This window comes from Oncorhynchus nerka, unplaced genomic scaffold, assembly GCF_034236695.1.
Source record: "Oncorhynchus nerka isolate Pitt River unplaced genomic scaffold, Oner_Uvic_2.0 unplaced_scaffold_1503, whole genome shotgun sequence".
NCBI lineage: Eukaryota > Metazoa > Chordata > Actinopteri > Salmoniformes > Salmonidae > Oncorhynchus > Oncorhynchus nerka.
Genome location: NW_027039811.1, coordinates 65,889 through 88,088, shown reverse-complemented (window position 1 = coordinate 88,088; position 22,200 = coordinate 65,889). Strand labels below are relative to the sequence as shown.

At 42.6% G+C, this 22,200-nt stretch overlaps 1 protein-coding gene across 1 annotated transcript in view; it reads left to right on the top strand.

Moving 5' to 3' along the window:
- Positions 1–22,200, top strand: part of LOC135568540 (uncharacterized) — a 61,160-nt gene that overhangs the window by 9,642 nt on the left and 29,318 nt on the right. Inside the window, exons 7-11 of the mRNA XM_065015336.1 lie at positions 1,866–3,633; positions 7,447–7,620; positions 8,789–8,962; positions 9,508–9,554; positions 9,983–10,512. Of these exons, the coding sequence (XP_064871408.1) occupies positions 1,866–3,633; positions 7,447–7,620; positions 8,789–8,962; positions 9,508–9,554; positions 9,983–10,512 (2,693 nt within the window). The remainder of the gene's footprint in view (positions 1–1,865; positions 3,634–7,446; positions 7,621–8,788; positions 8,963–9,507; positions 9,555–9,982; positions 10,513–22,200) is intronic.

Sequence of the window (22,200 nt, the reverse complement as noted above, 5' to 3'; positions counted from 1 at the left end):
AACACTTATTTTAACTTAATATAATACATCAATAAAATACATTTATCCTCAAATAGATAATGATACATGTTCAATTTGGTTTAAATAATGCATAAACAAAGTGTTGGAGAAGAGAGTAAAAGTGCAATATGTGCTATGTAAGAAAGATAACGTTTAAGTTCCTTGCTCAGAACATGAGAACATATGAAAGCTGGTGGTTCCTTTTAACATGAGTCTTCAATATTCCCAGGTAAGAAGTTTTAGGTTGTAGTTATTATAGGACTATTTCCCTCTATACCATTTGTATTTCATTAACCTTTGACTATTGGATGTTCTTATAGGCACTTTAGTATTGCCAGTGTAACAGTATAGCTTCCGTCCTTCTCCTCGCTCCTCCCTGGGCTCGAACCAGGAACACAACGGCAACAGCCACCCTCGAAGCAGCGTTTCCCATGCAGAGCAAGGGAAACAACCACTCCAAGGCTCAAAGCGAGTGACGTTTGAAACGCTATTAGCGTGCGCTAACTAGCTAGCCATTTCACTTCGGTTACACCAGCCTCATCTCGGGAGTTGATCTCGGGAGTTGCTAACAACACACTGCCAACACACTGACTCAACTCCAGCCACTTTAATAATGGGAATTGATGGGAAATGATGTAAAATATATCACTAGCCACTTTAAACAATGCTACCTAATATAATGTTTACATACCCTACATTATTCATCTCATACGTATACGTATATACTGTACTCTATATCATTTACTGCATCTTTATGTAATACATGTATCACTAGCCACTTTAACTATGCCACTTTGTTTACATACTCATCTCATATGTATATACTGTACTCGATAACATCTACTGTATCTTGCCTATGCTGCTCTGTACCATCACTCATTCATATTATTTATCCCCTTACACTTGTGTGTATAAGACAGTAGTTTTGGAATTGTTAGTTAGATTACTTTTTGGTTATTACTGCATTGTCGGAACTAGAAGCACAAGCATTTCACTACACTCGCATTAACATCTGCTAACCATGTATATGTGACAAATAACATTTGATTTGATGATTTGATTTGATTGGCTTGAAGTCATAAACAGCGCAATGCTTGATACTTGTATGCTTGTATGCTCAGTCAGATTATATATATTATCTAGCAGGACACGCTAGATAATATCTAGTAATATCATCAACCATGTGTAGTTAACTAGTGATTATGATTGATTGTTTTTTACAAGATATGTTTAATGCTAGCTAGCAACTTACCTTGGCTTACTGCATTTGCGTAACAGGCAGTCTCCTTGTGGAGTGCAACGAGAGGCAGGCAGGTCGTTATTGCGTTGGACTAGTTAACCTGAAGGTTGCAAGATTGGATCCCGAGCTGACCAGGTGAAAATCTGTCATTCTGCCCCGAACGAGGCAGTTAACCCACCGTTCCTAGGCCGTCATTGAAATTAAGAATGTGTTCTTAACTGATTTGTCTAGTTAAATAAAGGTGTAAAAATAATAATAATAATAAAATCGTCAAAATCGGTGCCAAAAATTCTAATTTCCGATTGTTATGAAAACTTGAAATCGGCCATTCCGGTTAATCGGTCGACCTCTAGTCTGAACACAACACCTAGTGACTCCATCAAGTAGCAGCAGGGATGTGTTTTGGTGATTCATTTAGAGAGAGAGAGAACATTAATAATACCATCAATAATACCAATAATAATATAATCAGTCACACCAGTCTGTAAAGCATTATAAAAACTTTTACAGATTTATACAGTCAGTTAAGATAATAAATTATTATAATTGAAAACTTTATAACAGTCCTACAATACTGTAGACATTAAAACAGACGTAATATTAATATCCTCTGTGTTATTTCTAGATTCAGATGAGCTCGCTGTGATTTGCCAACTTGAACTCAAATCTAATCTAAAGAAGAAGTTTCAATGTGTATTTGAGGGGATCGCTAAACAAGGAAACCCAACACTTCTCAATAATATCTACACAGAGCTCTACATCACAGAGGGTGGAACAGGAGAGGTCAATAATGAACATGAGCTGAGACAGATTGAGACAACAAACAGGAAAAAAGCAAGACCAGAGACTGCAATAAAATGTAATGACATCTTCAAACCCTTAACGGGACAAGACAAACCTATCAGAACTGTGCTGACAAAGGGAGTCGCTGGCATTGGAAAAACAGTCTCTGTGCAGAAGTTCATTCTGGACTGGGCTGAAGGAAAAGCAAATCAGGATGTCCAATTTGTATTTTCATTCCCTTTTCGGGAGCTGAATTTGAAGAAAGGGGACAAACACACTTTCATTGAACTTCTCAATCACTTCTCAATGGAAACCAAACAATCAATCTCCAACTTCGACAAGTACAACGTTCTGTTCATCTTTGATGGTCTGGATGAGTGCCGACTGCCCCTAGACTTCCAGAAGAACAAAATCTGTTGTGACGTCACAGAGTCAACCTCAGTGGATGTTCTGCTGACAAATCTCATCAGGGGAAATCTGCTTCCCTCTGCTCTCCTCTGGATAACTACCCGACCTGCAGCAGCCAATAAGATCCCTTCAGAATGTGTTGACCAGGTGACAGAGGTACGAGGGTTCAATGAACCACAGAAGGAGGAGTACTTCAGGAAGAGATTCAGTGATGAGGACCTGGCCAGCAGAATCATCTCACACATAAAGACATCAAGGAGCCTCCACATCATGTGCCACATTCCAGTCTTCTGTTGGATTTCTGCAACAGTCCTTGAACACATGCTGAAACATAAGAGAGAAGAGATGCCCAAGACTCTGACTGAGATGTACACACACCTTGTGGAGTTTCATACCAAACAGAAGAATGAAAAGTATCTTGGGAATGAAGAGACAGGTCCACACCGGAATAAAGAGAGCATTCTGTCACTGGGAAAACTGGCTTTTCAACAGCTTTTGAAGGGCAATCTGATTTTCTATGAAGAAGACCTGAAAGAGTCTGGCATTGATGTCAATGAAGCCTCAGTGTACTCAGGATTGTGCACACAACTCTTTAAAGAGGAATGTGTGCTGTACCAGGACAAGGTGTACTGCTTCGTACATCTGAGCATTCAGGAGTTTCTGGCTGCTGTATATGTGTTCCTCTCATTCATCAACAACAATGAGAATCTAATGGACAAACTGCAAACAAACGACGAGCCTGAAATTGCTTTCTACAAGGGTGCTGTCGATAAAGCCTTACAAAGTGAGACGGGAAACCTGGACCTTTTCCTTCGCTTCCTTCTGGGCCTCTCACTGGAGTCCAATCAGAAGCACTTACGAGGTCTACCGACAAAGACAAGAAGCAGCCCACAGAGCCATGAAGAAACAATCAAGTACATCAAGGAGAAGATCAGGGAGAATCCCTCTCCAGAGAGGAGCATCAATCTGTTCCACTGTCTGAATGAACTGAATGACCATTCTCTAGTGGAGGAGATCCAAAGATACCTGAGATCAGGAAGTCTCTCTAAGTTCAAACTGTCACCTGCACAGTGGTCAGCTCTGGTCTTTGTGTTGCTGACTTCAGAAAAGGAGCTGGTTGTGTTTGACCTGAAGAAATACTCCAGATCAGAGGAAGGTCTTCTGAGGCTGCTGCCAGTGGTCAAAGCCTCCCGAGCTGTTCTGTGAGTAAATAAAATGACATTATTCATCAGGAAGAAATATTCAGTTTAGAGAAACGTATGTATTATAATATTTATATAATATTATATTGAATAACACATTGAATAAATGCATAGATTTTTACATTAGTATAACATTATGACCACACAATTCTAGGAGATGGAAGATGAATCTATGACATCTCCTGGTTTCAATGATGTTTCTAGAGACAATATCTCTCTCTTCATCACTCATTACCTAGGTTTACCTCCACTGTATTCACATCCTACCATACCTTGGTCTGTACATTATACCTTGATGCTATTTTATCGCCCCCAGAAACCTCCTTTTACTCTCTGTTCCAGACGTTCTAGACGACCAATTCTTATTGCTTTTAGCCGCACCCTTATTCTACTCCTCCTATGTTCCTCTGGCGATGTAGAGATGAATCCAGGCCCTGCAGTGCCTAGCTCCACTCCTATTCCCCAGGCGCTCTCTTTTGACGACTTCTGTAACCGTAATAGCCTTGGTTTCATGCATGTTAACATTAGAAGCCTCCTCCCTAAGTTTGTTCTATTCACTGCTTTAGCACACTCTGCCAACCCGGATGTTCTAGCTGTGTCTGAATCCTGGCTTAGGAAGACCACCAAAAATTCTGAAATTTTAATGCCAAACTACAACATTTTCAGACAAGATAGAACTGCCAAAGGGGGCGGTGTTGCAATCTACTGCAAAGATAGCCTGCAGAGTTCTGTCCTACTATCCAGGTCTGTACCCAAACAATTTGAACTTCTACTTTTAAAAATCCACCTCTCTATAAACAAGTCTGTCACCGTTGCCGCCTGCCATAGACCACCCTCTGCCCCCAGCTGTGCTCTGGACACCATATGTGAACTGATTTCCCCCCATTTATCTTCAGAGCTTGTGCTGCTAGGTGACCTAAACTGGAACATGCTTAACACCCCAGCCATCCTACAATCTAAACTTGATGCCCTCAACCTCACACAAATTATCAATGAACCTACCAGGTACCTCCCCAAAGCCTTAAACACGGGCACCCTCATAGATATCATCCTAACCAACTTGCCCTCTAAATACACCTCTGCTGTCTTCAACCAAGATTTCAGCGATCACTGCCTCATTGCCTGCATCCGTAATGGGTCAGCGGTCAAACGACCTCCACTCATCACTGTAAAACACTCCCTGAAACACTACAGCGAGCAGGCCTTTCTAATCGACCTGGCCGGGGTATCCTGGAAGGATATTGATCTCATCCCGTCAGTAGAGGATGCTTGGATATTTTTTTAAACTGCCTTCCTAACCATCTTAAATAAACATGCCCCATTCCAGAAATTTAGAACCAGGAACAGATATAGCCCTTGGTTCTCCCCAGACCTGACTGCCCTTAACCAACACAAAAACATCCTATGGCGTTCTGCATTAGCATCGAACAGCCCCGTGATATGCAGCTGTTCAGGAAGCTAGAAACCATTATACACAGGCAGTTAGAAAAGCCAAGGCTAGCTTTTTCAAGCAGAAATTTGCTTCCTGCAACACTAACTCAAAAAAGTTCTGGGACACTGTAAAGTCCATGGAGAATAAGAACACCTCCTCCCAGCTGCCCACTGCACTGAAGATAGGAAACACTGTCACCACTGATAAATCCACCATAATTGAGAATTTCAATAAGCATTTTTCTACGGCTGGCCATGCTTTCCACCTGGCTACTCCTACCCCGGTCAACTGCACTGCACCCCCAACAGCAACTCGCCCAAGCCTTCCCCATTTCTCCTTCTCCCAAATCCGTTCAGCTGATGTTCTGAAAGAGCTGCAAAATCTGGACCCCTACAAATCAGCCGGGCTAGACAATCTGGACCCTTTCTTTCTAAAATGATCTGCCGAAATTGTTGCCACCCCTATTACTAGCCTGTTCAACCTCTCTTTTGTGTCGTCTGAGATTCCCAAAGATTGGAAAGCAGCTGCGGTCATCCCCCTCTTCAAAGGGGGTACACTCTTGACCCAAACTGCTACAGACCTCTATCTATCCTACCATGCCTTTCTAAGGTCTTCGAAAGCCAATTCAACAAACAGATTACCGACCATTTGAATCTCACCATACCTTCTCTGCTATGCAATCTGGTTTCAGAGCTGATCATGGGTGCACCTCAGCCACGCTCAAGGTCCTAAACGATATCTTAACCGCCATCGATAAGAAACATTACTGTGCAGCCGTATTCATTGATCTGGCCAAGGCTTTCGACTCTGTCAATCACCACATCCTCATCGGCAGACTCGACAGCCTTGGTTTCTCAAATGATTGCCTCGACTGGTTCACCAACTACTTCTCTGATAGAGTTCAGTGTGTCAAATCGGAGGGTCTGCTGTCCGGACCTCTGGCAGTCTCTATGGGGGTGCCACAGGGTTCAATTCTTGGACCGACTCTCTTCTCTGTATATATCAATGAGGTCGTTCTTGTTGCTGGTGAGTCTCTGATCCACCTCTACGCAGACGACACCATTCTGTATACTTCTGGCCCTTCTTTGGACACTGTGTTAACAACCCTCCAGGCAAGCTTCAATGCCATACAAGTCTCCTTCCGTGGCCTCCAATTGCTCTTAAATACAAGTAAAACTAAATGCATGCTCTTCAACCGATCGCTACCTGCACCTACCCGCCTGTCCAACATCACTACTCTGGACGGCTCTGACTTAGAATACGTGGACAACTACAAATACTTAGGTGTCTGGTTAGACTGTAAACTCTCCTTCCAGACCCATATCAAACATCTCCAATCCAAAGTTAAATCTAGAATTGGCTTCCTATTTTGCAACAAAGCATCCTTCACTCATGCTGCCAAACATACCCTTGTAAAACTGACCATCCTACCAATCCTCGACTTTGGCGATGTCATTTACAAAATAGCCTCCAATACCCTACTCAACAAATTGGATGCAGTCTATCACAGTGCAATCCGTTTTGTCACCAAAGCCCCATATACTACCCACCATTGCGACCTGTACGCTCTCGCTTCATACTCGTCGCCAAACCCACTGGCTCCATGTCATCTACAAGACCCTGCTAGGTAAAGTCCCCCCTTATCTCAGCTCGCTGGTCACCATAGCATCTCCCACCTGTAGCACACGCTCCAGCAGGTATATCTCTCTAGTCACCCCCAAAACCAATTCTTTCTTTGGCTGCCTCTCCTTCCAGTTCTCTGCTGTCAATGACTGGAACGAACTACAAAAATATCTGAAACTGGAAACACTTATCTCCCTCACTAGCTTTAATAAGCACCAACTGTCAGAGCAGCTCATAGATTACTGCACCTGTACATAGCCCACCTATAATTTAGCCCAAACAACTACCTCTTTCCCAACTGTATTTAATTCATTTATTTATTTTGCTCCTTTGCACCCCATTATTTTTATTTCTACTTTGCACATTCTTCCATTGCAAAACTACCATTCCAGTGTTTTACTTGCTATATTGTATTTACTTTGCCACCATGGCCTTTTTTGCCTTTACCTCCCTTCTCACCTCATTTGCTCACATCGTATATAGACTTGTTTATACTGTATTATTGACTGTATGTTTGTTTTACTCCATGTGTAACTCTGTGTCGTTGTATGTGTCGAACTGCTTTGCTTTATCTTGGCCAGGTCGCAATTGTAAATGAGAACTTGTTCTCTACTTGCCTACCTTGCCTACCTATAAAGGTGAAATAAAATCTATATGTTGTTTGGGAGAATAAACCAAATGCTTCTGCCATTGTCCTTATACACTACTGGTGTTAAATGAACAGTGTGTTTGTGAAGTTATGATGATCTCTTTGTCAGGCTGTCAGGCTGTGGAGTCACAGAGGAAGGCTGTGCTTCTCTGGTCTCAGCTCTGAAGTCAAACCCCTCACACCTGAGAGAGCTGGACCTGAGTAACAATGACCTGAAGGATTCAGGAGTGAAGCTGCTCTCTGCTGGACTGGGGAATCCCCACTGTAAACTGGAGACTCTGAGGTCAGTATTCCTGTAGTTGGTCAACAAGTGATAACTGTTCACCAGATCCACCTGTGTTTTCCAGACACACATAGTCCACACCATATGTGTTTGGACAGCATTTTGGATTTGAGATAGAATGTTTCAAATTAGGAATACAGAATGTCACCTTTTATTTGAGGTTAATGGTGAGAGGATAGCATGTTTTGTTGTAGCCTCCGTTATTGGTAATGGTGAGTGGTCAGCATGTTTTGTTGTAGTCTCTATTATTGGTAATGTTGAGAGGTTAGCATGTTTTGTTGTAGCCTCTGTTATTGGTAATGGTGAGAGGTTAGCATGTTTTGTTGTAGCCTATGTTATTGGTAATGGTGATAGGTTAGCATGTTTTGTTGTAGCCTATGTTATTGGTAATGGTGATAGGTTAGCATGTTTTGTTGTAGCCTCTGGTATTGGTAATGGTGAGAGGTTAGCATGTTTTGTTGTAGCCTCTGTTATTGGTAATGGTGAGAGGTTAGCATGTTTTGTTGTAGCCTCTGTAGCCTCTGTTATTGGTAATGGTGAGAGGTTAGCATGTTTTGTTGTTAGCATGTTTTGTTGTAGCCTCTGTTATTGGTAATGGTGAGAGGTTAGCATGTTTTGTTGTAGCCTCTGTTATTGGTAATGGTGAGAGGTTAGCATGTTTTGTTGTAGCCTCTGTTATTGGTAATGGTGAGAGGTTAGCATGTTTTGTTGTAGCCTCTGTTATTGGTAATGGTGAGAGGTTAGCATGTTTTGTTGTAGCCTCTGTTATTGGTAATGGTGAGAGGTTAGCATGTTTTGTTGTAGCCTCTGTAACTCTCACAATTTTTCATGATTGATACATGATTTTATATTATTCATCAGGACTCATTTAGCAGTATTTAGAAACGTGTTATCTCATCACTTAGACATAAAGATGAAGCCTGTCTGTCTTCTGACTGATACTGCTTTAAACGGGTCTGATCAGTCTGCTCAAATATTTGTACATTTTTCTCTCTACAAGCAGTACTTAAGATTTTTTGTCATGTCTAATAATGATACATGCATTTATGAATAGATATGGAAGGATTCAGGACACTGATATATCTGAATATGTTGAAAAAATATACTGTCACTCTTTTCACCACCAAAGAATATCAGTGTGATTTTAATATGATTTGACTCTTTGCAGGCTGTCAGGCTGTCTAGTCACAGAGGAAGGCTGTGCTTCTCTGGTCTCAGCTCTGAGGTCAAACCCCTCACACCTGAGAGAGCTGGACCTGAGCTACAATCACCCAGGAGACTCAGGAGTCAGACTGCTCTCTGCTGGACTGGAGGATCCACACTGCAGACTGGAGAAACTCAAGTATGTAGAGGGTTTATGTCAATGTCCATATCAGACATGTTGGACTTATCAGGCTGGTTAAGACAAACATTATTACCACCACTTGGACAAAGTTATATGCTGACTGTGTGTGTGTGTGTGTGTGTGTGTGTGTGTGTGTGTGTGTGTGTGTGTGTGTGTGTGTGTGTGTGTGTGTGTGTATGTTCAGTGTTTCCAGTGTGTCTGTGCCCAGTGTGTGTCACACACACAAACACTGGACACACACATACTGGACACACACACACACATACTAGACACACACACACACACACACACATGCTGGACACCCACTGAATGAACGCTGGACATATACACACACACACACACACAGGACACACACACACACACTGGACACACACAATGGACACACACTGTGCATACAATCTGGAGACACACACACACACTGGACACACACACACTGGAAACACACACAGACAACCATTCTTAGTTATTTGCTGACCGTGTGTGAGTGTGTGTGTGTGTGTGTATCCCTCAATGACTGTCTGTTCTTCTGCTTACCGCTACAGTGTGGAACATGGTGGAGAGAACAGAATGAAACCTGGACTTAGAAAATGTGAGTGTTGACTGCTGTGAAGAATATGACTAAGTCTTAATTCAAGTTAAGTAAAAGTCAAATACCACCATCATTACTTACTTGGTCATATTAAATATCAGCTGTAGTTCTACAGAAGCAGAAATCAGGGACACCAACGTTTACAAAGAGTTGCTTTGACTGTGTGTGTGTGTCTGCGTGTGTGTGTGTGTGTGTGTGTGTGTGTGTGTGTGTGTGTGTGTGTGTGTGTGTGCGTGTGTGAATTGGAATAAGTGTGTTTTATATTACCATACAGTATAACATCTGATCATTCAACAAGTCTCACGTTACCTTAACTTCTCCTTCTGATACCTAGAAACATCTACATTAAATGAATGAGTGAAAAGTGAGTTAACATTCTAATGTGAATGATGATGATTTCTAATATTGTGTCTGGTTTCATCCATCAGATGTCTGTGATCTCACACTGGACCCAAACACAGTAAACAGACTCCTCTCTCTGTCTGAGGAGAACAGAAAGGTGACATGTAGGAGAAAGAAGCAGCCGTATCCTGATCACCCAGAGAGATTTGAGAACTGTGAACAGGTGATGTGTAGAGAGGGTCTGACTGGGCGCTGTTACTGGGAGGTAGAGAGGAGTGGGAGAGGGGCTGGTATAGTAGTGACATATAAAGGAATCAGCAGGAGAGAAGGGGGTAATGACTGTGGTCTTGGATGGAATGGCAAGTCCTGGAGTTTGGTCTGCACTGACAACCGTTACTATGCCTGGCACAATAAAAATCGGACTACCATAGACGTCCGCCCCTCCAGCCCCTACAGAGTAGGAGTGTATCTGGACTGGCCAGCCGGCACTCTGTCCTTCTATAGAGCCTCCTCTGACACACTGACCCACCTGATCACATTCACCTCCACATTCACTGAGCCCCTCTATCCAGGGATTAGGGTTTGGGGTGATGACTCCTCAGTGTCAATAATCACCTGACACACAAACTGGACAAACACACACACACACTGACCCACCTGATCACATTCACCTATATATCCCTCTATCCAAACATACACTGGACAAACAACAGTTTCAGTAAATAATAACTTGACACATTCGGATTATGATGATGGCGACTCACACACACACACACACACACACACACACACACACACACACACACACACACACACACACACACACACACACTGACACTGTCCACACACTCACACACTGAACACACACACAGGACACACACTCACACCGCACACACAAACACACACTGGACACACACACTTACACTGGACACACAAACATTTTCACCAATGGGCCCTTCTATCTTTAAGGCATAACACACACACACACAGAGTGGACATACACAAACACGCACTGGACGCACTGGACACACACACACACACACACACACACTGGACACACACACTGGACACACACACTGTACACACACATTCACACTGGACACACACATATACACACACACTGGATCCCATGTTCTAGAACAGCTTCTATCCCAGTTCTATTTGCCTTTTAAATCAGTTTCTGGACCACAGGTTCTAGAACAGCTTCTATCCCAGTTCTATCTGCCTGTTAAATCAGTTTCTGGACCACAGGTTCTAGAACAGCTTCTATCCCAGTTCTATCTGCCTGTTAAATCAGTTTCTGGACCACAGGTTCTAGAACAGCTTCTATCCCAGTTCTATCTGCCTGTTAAATCAGTTTCTGGACCACAGGTTCTAGAACAGCTTCTATCCCAGTTCTATCTGCCTGTTAAATCAGTTTCTGGACCACAGGTTCTAGAACAGCTTCTATCCCAGTTCTATCTGCCTGTTAAATCAGTTTCTGGATCACAGGTTCTAGAACAGCTTCTATCCCAGTTCTATCTGCCTGTTAAATCAGTTTCTGGACCACAGGTTCTAGAACAGCTTCTATCCCAGTTCTATCTGCCTGTTAAATCAGTTTCTGGACCACAGGTTCTAGAACAGCTTCTATCCCAGTTCTATCTGCCTGTTAAATCAGTTTCTGGACCACAGGTTCTAGAACAGCTTCTATCCCAGTTCTATCTGCCTGTTAAATCAGTTTCTGGACCACAGGTTCTAGAACAGCTTCTATCCCAGTTCTATCTGCCTGTTAAATCAGTTTCTGGACCACAGGTTCTAGAACAGCTTCTATCCCAGTTCTATCTGCCTGTTAAATCAGTTTCTGGACCACAGGTTCTAGAACAGCTTCTATCCCAGTTCTATCTGCCTGTTAAATCATCAACCTAAACTGTTTTCATCAGACTATTAGAACATGACTGAACCTTTTGGTTCCTTTTCTGATCTTTTACCACTTTGCATTTTTATGATATATTTTACTGTTTGTGTTTGTACCACAGGAGGTTGGTGGGACCTTAATTGGGGAGGACAGGCTTGTAATGGCTGGAGGGAATAAGTGGAATGGTATCAAACACGTGGTTTCCATGTGTTCCATTTCATTCACTCTATTCCAGACATTATTATGAGCCGTCCTCCCGTCACCAGCCTCCTCTGGTATGTACTGTCCTATATGTGAGAGAGCTCCAACAAGGAATTACAATGTATGTATTACTTTTAATACCTGCAAATAAACTACTAGAACTCCTTATGAATGTCTGCAGCCGACTAGACTGTTGGCGTCTGACAAGAGGTGAAAATATTACAGGAATATTCTGCAAATGTTGATGAAGACGTCACTCAATCCACCCAAAACAACATGCAGTCTTTCCACAGACTCCCATGAAGTTATAGTGTGACGTTATGAGTTGACGTTAAAGTAACATTCTCAGAACATACTGCACTTGTTTTATACTGTTTTAGATGGATCCTCTGTTTATCATCTTGTTTTATACTGTTTTAGATGGATCCTCTGTTTATCATCTTGTTTTATACTGTTTTAGATGGATCCTCTGTTTATCATCTTGTTTTATACTGTTTTAGATGGATCCTCTGTTTATCATCTTGTTTTATACTGTTTTAGATGGATCCTCTGTTTATCATCTTGTTTTATACTGTTTTAGATGGATCCTCTGTTTATCATCTTGTTTTATACTGTTTTAGATGGATCCTCTGTTTATCATCTTGTTTTATACTGTTTTAGATGGATCCTCTGTTTATCATCTTGTTTTATACTGTTTTAGATGGATCCTCTGTTTATCATCTTGTTTTATACTGTTTTAGATGGATCCTCTGTTTATCATCTTGTTTTATACTGTTTTTTGGATCTGTTTATCATCTTGTTTTATACTGTTTTAGATGGATCCTCTGTTTATCATCTTGTTTTATACTGTTTTAGATGGATCCTCTGTTTATCATCTTGTTTTATACTCTTTTAGATGGATCCTCTGTTTATCATCTTGTTTTATACTGTTTTAGATGGATCCTCTGTTTATCATCTTGTTTTATACTGTTTTAGATGGATCCTCTGTTTATCATCTTGTTTTATACTGTTTTAGATGGATCCTCTGTTTATCATCTTGTTTTATACTGTTTTAGATGGATCCTCTGTTTATCATCTTGTTTTATACTGTTTTAGATGGATCCTCTGTTTAAACATTTAAACTCTAACAATATCCAATAACACTGTTAAAACACCAATGTGATAATATGTTGTATGTTTTTATGTTGAATAACAAATTGTACAATTATATATGGACATACGCTCAGTAGTTGTACAAGTATACAAGGATATATTGTACTTGTCATAATAAAACATACTTGAAACAAGAAAAGGCTTGTTAATTGTGAAAACAATTTCATTATTGATTTTATGTTGCCTCTTCCAGTCGCAGGTTGATGTTTGTCATGAATCTTGACCTGGAGGCAGGTTGATGTTTGTCATGAATCTTGACCTGGAGGCAGTTTGATGTTTGTCATGAATCTTGACCTGGAGGCAGGTTGATGTTTGTCATGAATCTTGACCTGGAGGCAGGTTGATGTTTGTCATGAATGTTCCTTGTGTGGGGGGCAGGGTAAATGTTACATGAATCTTGAGGGGAGGCAGGTTGCAGGGTAAATGTTCCTTGAGTGAGGTCTTGCAGACACTCTGAGTCCTTATCCATAGACTGCTTTGTAGGTAAGGAAACAAATATCTAAATATATTCAAATGGCTGAACTGTCACTTTAATGTCTTAAAATTGTAACCTTTCTGTTGTACATTTGAATGTTCTAATTAAAAAAAGTCAAATAAAATAAATTATTTTGGAAGTTTGAAAGTCATGCCCCAACCCTCCCTGTGAGTTCCACTGAATCTTTTCAACGGTCAATAAGAGTATGAAGTTAATACGTTAGACCAGGAAGTCTGGTAAGACAGACTGAGTGGGTGAGAAGCTCACCTTGACTAAAGGTTCTTTGAAAACTCCTGTGTGATGCAACATGGACGCAGTGTTGCAATGAGACGAGGTCAATTTGCTGATACACAAACAAGTCAAACATTGACATTGAACGCATAGGGTGGCAGGTAACCTAGTGGTTAAGAGTCCGAATCCCCTGCCGGTGTGCCCTTAATCAAGGCACTTAACCCTAATTGCTCCTGTAAATCGCTCTGAATAAGAGCGTCTGCTAAATGACTAACATCATTACATAAATAAACATCCTGTCAGACACTGAGTGGACAGAACATTATGAACACCTACTTCCATGACAGACTGACAGCTGGAAGCTTTGACCCCTTATTGGTGTCACTTTCTAAATCCACTTCCATCAGTGTAGATGAAGGAGAGGAGCAGGTTAAAGATGAAGGAGAGGAGACGGTTTAAAGATGAAGGAGAGGAGACGGGTTAAAGATGAAGGAGAGGAGACGGGTTAAAGATGAAGCAGAGGAGACGGGTTAAAGATGAAGGAGGAGACGGGTTAAAGATGAAGGGGAGGAGACGGGTTAAAGATGAAGGAGAGGAGACGGGTTAAAGATGAAGGAGAGGAGACGGGTTAAATAATGATTTTGGAGCCATGAGACAATTGAGACATGGATTGTGTTGCCATTCAGTGGGTGAGTGAGCAAGACAACAGATTTCAGTGATTTGAACGGGGGATGGTAGTCTACCAGGCACATCGGTTTGTGTCAAGAACTCCAACGCTGCTGGGTTTTCACACTCAACTGTTTCCTGTGTGTATCAAGAATGGTCCACCACCCAAAGGACATCAGCCAACTGGACACAACGCAGCTGAGCCGTTGTTGCTCCTAGACGTTTCCAACTTCACAATAACAGCAACTTACAGTTGACCAGGGCAACTCTAGAAGGGCAGTAGTTTGACAAACTGACTAATTGGAAAGGTGGCATCCTATGACGGTGCCACGTTGAAAATCAATGAGCTCTTCAGTACTGGCCATTCTACTGCCAATGTTTGTCTATGGAGATTTCATGGCTGTGATCAGTTTTATAGACCTGTCAGCAACGGGTGTCTGAAACGGCTGAATCCACTAATTTGAAGGGGTGTCCACATACTTTTGTATATATAGTGTATTTTAAGTTCCTTTGAACAGGGTATTGTAGTAGGTGCCAGGCGCACTGGTTTGTGTCAAGAACTCCAAGGCTGCTGGGTTTTTCACGCTTAACCGTTTCCTGTGTGTATCAAGAATGGTCCACCACCCAAAGGACATCCAGCCAACTGGACACAACTGTGGAAAGCATTAAAGTCAACATGGGCCAGCATCCCTGTGGAACGCTTTCAACACCTTGTAGAGTCAACATGGGCCAGCATCCCTGTGGAACCTTTCAACACCTTGTAGAGTCAACATGGGCCAGCATCCCTGTGGAACGCTTTCGACACCTTGTAGAGTCAACATGGGGCCAGCATCCCTGTGGAACCCTTTCAACACCTTGTAGAGTCAACATGGGCCAGCATCCCTATGGAACCCTTTCAACACCTTGTAGAGTCCATGACCCAACGAATTGAGACTGTTCTGAGTCTAAGGGGGGGGGCGGTGCAACTCAATATTAGGAAGGTGTTGTTTTTTGTACACTCAGTAGAAACATAATTAGTATAATACAGTCAGGAAGACAGAGAGGTGATCTAGTTACTACAGTCAGGAAGACAGAGAGGTGATCTAGTTACTACAGTCAGGAAGACAGAGAGGTGATCTAGTTACTATAGTCAGGAAGACAGAGAGGTGATCTAGTTACTATAGTCAGGAAGACAGAGAGGTGATCTAGTTACTACAGTCAGGAAGACAGAGAGGGGATCTAGTTACTATAGTCAGGAAGACAGAGAGGTGATCTAGTTACTACAGTCAGGAAGACAGAGTGGTGATCTAGTTACTACAGTCAGGAAGACAGAGGTGATCTAGTTACTACAGTCAGGAAGACAGAGAGGTGATCTAGTTACTACAGTCAGGAAGACAGAGAGGTGATCTAGTTACTACAGTCAGGAAGACAGAGAGGGGATCTAGTTACTATAGTCAGGAAGACAGAGAGGTGATCTAGTTACTACAGTCAGGAAGACAGAGAGGGGATCTAGTTACTACAGTCAGGAAGACAGAGAGGGGATCTAGATAATACAGTCAGGAAGACAGAGTGGTGATCTAGTTACTACAGTCAGGAAGACAGAGAGGTGATCTAGTTACTACAGTCAGGAAGACAGAGAGGTGATCTAGTTACTACAGTCAGGAAGACAGAGAGGTGATCTAGTTACTATAGTCAGGAAGACAGAGAGGTGATCTAGTTACTATAGTCAGGAAGACAGAGAGGTGATCTAGTTACTACAGTCAGGAAGACAGAGAGGGGATCTAGTTACTATAGTCAGGAAGACAGAGAGGTGATCTAGTTACTACAGTCAGGAAGACAGAGAGGTGATCTAGTTACTACAGTCAGGAAGACTGAGAGGGGATCTAGATAATACAGTCAGGAAGACAGTGGTGATCTAGTTACTACAGTCAGGAAGACAGAGAGGTGATCTAGTTACTACAGTCAGGAAGACAGAGAGGTGATCTAGTTACTATAGTCAGGAAGACAGAGAGGTGATCTAGTTACTACAGTCAGGAAGACAGAGAGGTGATCTAGTTACTACAGTCAGGAAGACAGAGAGGTGATCTAGTTACTACAGTCAGGAAGACAGAGGGATCTAGTTACTACAGTCAGGAAGACAGAGAGGTGATCTAGTTAATACAGTCAGGAAGACAGAGAGGTGATCTAGTTACTACAGTCAGGAAGACAGAGAGGTGATCTAGTTACTACAGTCAGGAAGACAGAGAGGTGATCTAGTTACTACAGTCAGGAAGACAGAGAGGGGATCTAGATAATACAGTCAGGAAGACAGAGTGGTGATCTAGTTACTACAGTCAGGAAGACAGAGAGGTGATCTAGTTACTACAGTCAGGAAGACAGAGAGGGGATCTAGTTACTATAGTCAGGAAGACAGAGAGGTGATCTAGTTACTACAGTCAGGAAGACAGAGAGGGGATCTAGTTACTACAGTCAGGAAGACAGAGTGGTGATCTAGTTACTACAGTCAGGAAGACAGAGGTGATCTAGTTACTACAGTCAGGAAGACTGAGAGGGATCTAGATACTACAGTCAGGAAGACAGTGGTGATCTAGTTACTACAGTCAGGAAGACAGAGAGGTGATCTAGTTACTACAGTCAGGAAGACAGAGAGGTGATCTAGTTACTACAGTCAGGAAGACAGAGAGGTGATCTAGTTACTACAGTCAGGAAGACAGAGAGGTGATCTAGTTACTACAGTCAGGAAGACAGAGGTGATCTAGTTACTACAGTCAGGAAGACAGAGGGATCTGATCTACAGTCAGGTTACTACAGTCAGGAAGACAGAGAGGTGATCTAGTTACTACAGTCAGGAAGACAGAGAAGTTAATACAGTCAGGAAGACAGAGAGGGGATCTAATACAGTCAGGAAGACAGTGGTGATCTAGTTACTACAGTCAGGAAGACAGAGAGGTGATCTAGTTACTACAGTCAGGAAGACAGAGAGGTGATCTAGTTACTACAGTCAGGAAGACAGAGTGGTGATCTAGTTACTACAGTCAGGAAGACAGAGAGGTGATCTAGTTTACAGTCAGGAAGACAGAGGTATCAGTCTACAGTCAGGAAGACAGAGAGGTGATCAGGAAGACAGAGAGGTGACAGTTACTACAGTCAGGAAGACAGAGAGGTGATCTAGTTACTACAGTCAGGAAGACAGAGAGGGATCTAGTTACTACAGTCAGGAAGACAGAGAGGTGATCTAGTTACTACAGTCAGGAAGACAGAGAGGTGATCTAGTTACTACAGTCAGGAAGACTGAGAGGGGATCTAGATAATACAGTCAGGAAGACAGTGGTGATCTAGTTACTACAGTCAGGAAGACAGAGAGGTGATCTAGTTACTACAGTCAGGAAGACAGAGAGGTGATCTAGTTACTACAGTCAGGAAGACAGTGGTGATCTAGTTACTACAGTCAGGAAGACAGAGAGGTGATCTAGTTACTACAGTCAGGAAGACAGAGAGGTGATCTAGTTACTACAGTCAGGAAGACAGAGAGGTGATCTAGTTACTACAGTCAGGAAGACAGAGAGGGGATCTAGATAATACAGTCAGGAAGACAGTGGTGATCTAGTTACTACAGTCAGGAAGACAGAGAGGTGATCTAGTTACTACAGTCAGGAAGACAGAGAGGTGATCTAGTTACTATAGTCAGGAAGACAGAGAGGTGATCTAGTTACTACAGTCAGGAAGACAGAGAGGGATCTAGTTACTACAGTCAGGAAGACAGAGAGGTGATCTAGTTACTACAGTCAGGAAGACAGAGAGGTGATCTAGTTACTACAGTCAGGAAGACAGAGGGGATCTAGATAATACAGTCAGGAAGACAGAGTGGTGATCTAGTTACTACAGTCAGGAAGACAGAGAGGTGATCTAGTTACTACAGTCAGGAAGACAGAGAGGTGATCTAGTTACTACAGTGAGGTGATCTAGTTACTACAGTCAGGAAGACAGAGAGGTGATCTAGTTACTACAGTCAGGAAGACAGAGAGGTGATCTAGTTACTACAGTCAGGAAGACAGAGAGGTGATCTAGTTACTACAGTCAGGAAGACAGAGAGGTGATCTAGTTACTACAGTCAGGAAGACAGAGAGGTGATCTAGTTACTACAGTCAGGAAGACAGAGAGGTGATCTAGTTACTACAGTCAGGAAGACTGAGAGGGGATCTAGATAATACAGTCAGGAAGACAGTGGTGATCTAGTTACTACAGTCAGGAAGACAGAGAGGTGATCTAGTTACTACAGTCAGGAAGACAGAGAGGTGATCTAGTTACTACAGTCAGGAAGACAGAGAGGTGATCTAGTTACTACAGTCAGGAAGACAGAGAGGTGATCTAGTTACTACAGTCAGGAAGACAGAGAGGTGATCTAGTTACTACAGTCAGGAAGACAGAGAGGTGATCTAGTTACTACAGTCAGGAAGACAGAGAGGGGATCTAGATAATACAGTCAGGAAGACAGAGTGGTGATCTAGTTACTACAGTCAGGAAGACAGAGAGGTGATCTAGTTACTACAGTCAGGAAGACAGAGAGGTGATCTAGTTACTACAGTCAGGAAGACAGAGAGGTGATCTAGTTACTACAGTCAGGAAGACAGAGAGGGGATCTAGTTACTACAGTCAGGAAGACAGAGAGGTGATCTAGTTACTACAGTCAGGAAGACAGAGAGGTGATCTAGTTACTACAGTCAGGAAGACAGAGAGGGGATCTAGATAATACAGTCAGGAAGACAGAGTGGTGATCTAGTTACTACAGTCAGGAAGACAGAGAGGTGATCTAGTTACTACAGTCAGGAAGACAGAGAGGGGATCTAGTTACTATAGTCAGGAAGACAGAGAGGTGATCTAGTTACTACAGTCAGGAAGACAGAGAGGTGATCTAGTTACTACAGTCAGGAAGACAGAGAGGTGATCTAGTTAACTACAGTCAGGAAGACAGAGGTGATCTAGTTACTACAGTCAGGAAGACAGAGAGGTGATCTAGTTACTACAGTCAGGAAGACAGAGAGGTGATCTAGTTACTACAGTCAGGAAGACAGAGAGGTGATCTAGTTACTACAGTCAGGAAGACAGAGAGGTGATCTAGTTACTACAGTCAGGAAGACAGAGAGTTACTACAGTCAGGAAGACAGAGAGGTGATCTAGTTACTACAGTCAGGAAGACAGAGAGGTGATCTAGTTACTACAGTCAGGAAGACAGAGAGGTGATCTAGTTACTACAGTCAGGAAGACAGTGGTGATCTAGTTACTACAGTCAGGAAGACAGAGAGGTGATCTAGTTACTACAGTCAGGAAGACAGAGAGGTGATCTAGTTACTACAGTCAGGAAGACAGAGAGGTGATCTAGTTACTACAGTCAGGAAGACAGAGAGGTGATCTAGTTACTACAGTCAGGAAGACAGAGAGGTGATCTAGTTACTACAGTCAGGAAGACAGAGAGGTGATCTAGTTACTACAGTCAGGAAGACAGAGAGGTGATCTAGTTACTACAGTCAGGAAGACAGAGAGGTGATCTAGTTACTACAGTCAGGAAGACAGAGAGGTGATCTAGTTACTACAGTCAGGAAGACAGAGAGGTGATCTAGTTACTACAGTCAGGAAGACAGAGAGGTGATCTAGTTACTACAGTCAGGAAGACAGAGAGGTGATCTAGTTACTACAGTCAGGAAGACAGAGAGGGGATCTAGTTACTACAGTCAGGAAGACAGAGAGGTGATCTAGTTACTACAGTCAGGAAGACAGAGAGGTGATCTAGTTACTACAGTCAGGAAGACTGAGAGGGGATCTAGATAATACAGTCAGGAAGACAGTGGTGATCTAGTTACTACAGTCAGGAAGACAGAGAGGTGATCTAGTTACTACAGTCAGGAAGACAGAGTGGTGATCTAGTTACTACAGTCAGGAAGACAGAGAGGTGATCTAGTTACTACAGTCAGGAAGACAGAGGTGATCTAGTTACTACAGTCAGGAAGACAGAGAGGTGATCTAGTTACTACAGTCAGGAAGACAGAGAGGTGATCTAGTTACTACAGTCAGGAAGACAGAGAGGTGATCTAGTTACTACAGTCAGGAAGACAGAGAGGGGATCTAGTTACTACAGTCAGGAAGACAGAGAGGTGATCTAGTTACTACAGTCAGGAAGACAGAGAGGTGATCTAGTTACTACAGTCAGGAAGACAGAGAGGGGATCTAGATAATACAGTCAGGAAGACAGAGTGGTGATCTAGTTACTACAGTCAGGAAGACAGAGAGGTGATCTAGTTACTACAGTCAGGAAGACAGAGAGGTGATCTAGTTACTACAGTCAGGAAGACAGAGAGGTGATCTAGTTACTACAGTCAGGAAGACAGAGAGGTGATCTAGTTACTACAGTCAGGAAGACAGAGAGGTGATCTAGTTACTACAGTCAGGAAGACAGAGAGGTGATCTAGTTACTACAGTCAGGAAGACAGAGAGGTGATCTAGTTACTACAGTCAGGAAGACAGAGTGGTGATCTAGTTACTACAGTCAGGAAGACAGAGAGGTGATCTAGTTACTACAGTCAGGAAGACAGAGAGGTGATCTAGTTACTACAGTCAGGAAGACAGAGAGGTGATCTAGTTACTACAGTCAGGAAGACAGAGAGGGGATCTAGTTACTACAGTCAGGAAGACAGAGAGGTGATCTAGTTACTACAGTCAGGAAGACAGAGAGGTGATCTAGTTACTACAGTCAGGAAGACAGAGGGGATCTAGATAATACAGTCAGGAAGACAGTGGTGATCTAGTTACTACAGTCAGGAAGACAGAGGTGATCTAGTTACTACAGTCAGGAAGACAGAGGTGATCTAGTTACTACAGTCAGGAAGACAGAGAGGTGATCTAGTTACTACAGTCAGGAAGACAGAGAGGTGATCTAGTTACTACAGTCAGGAAGACAGAGAGGTGATCTAGTTACTACAGTCAGGAAGACAGAGAGGGTGATCTAGTTACTACAGTCAGGAAGACAGAGAGGTGATCTAGTTACTACAGTCAGGAAGACAGAGAGGTGATCTAGTTACTACAGTCAGGAAGACAGTCAGGAAGAGAGGGGATCTAGACTACAGTCAGGAAGACAGTGGTGATCTAGTTACTACAGTCAGGAAGACAGAGAGGTGATCTAGTTACTACAGTCAGGAAGACAGAGAGGTGATCTAGTTACTATAGTCAGGAAGACAGAGAGGTGATCTAGTTACTACAGTCAGGAAGACAGAGAGGTGATCTAGTTACTACAGTCAGGAAGACAGAGAGGTGATCTAGTTACTACAGTCAGGAAGACAGAGAGGTGATCTAGTTACTACAGTCAGGAAGACTGAGAGGGGATCTAGATAATACAGTCAGGAAGACAGTGGTGATCTAGTTACTACAGTCAGGAAGACAGAGAGGTGATCTAGTTACTACAGTCAGGAAGACAGAGAGGTGATCTAGTTACTACAGTCAGGAAGACAGAGAGGTGATCTAGTTAATACAGTCAGGAAGACAGAGAGGGGATCTAGATAATACAGTCAGGAAGACAGAGAGGTGATCTAGTTACTACAGTCAGGAAGACAGAGAGGTGATCTAGTTACTACAGTCAGGAAGACAGAGAGGGGATCTAGATAATACAGTCAGGAAGACAGAGTGGTGATCTAGTTACTACAGTCAGGAAGACAGAG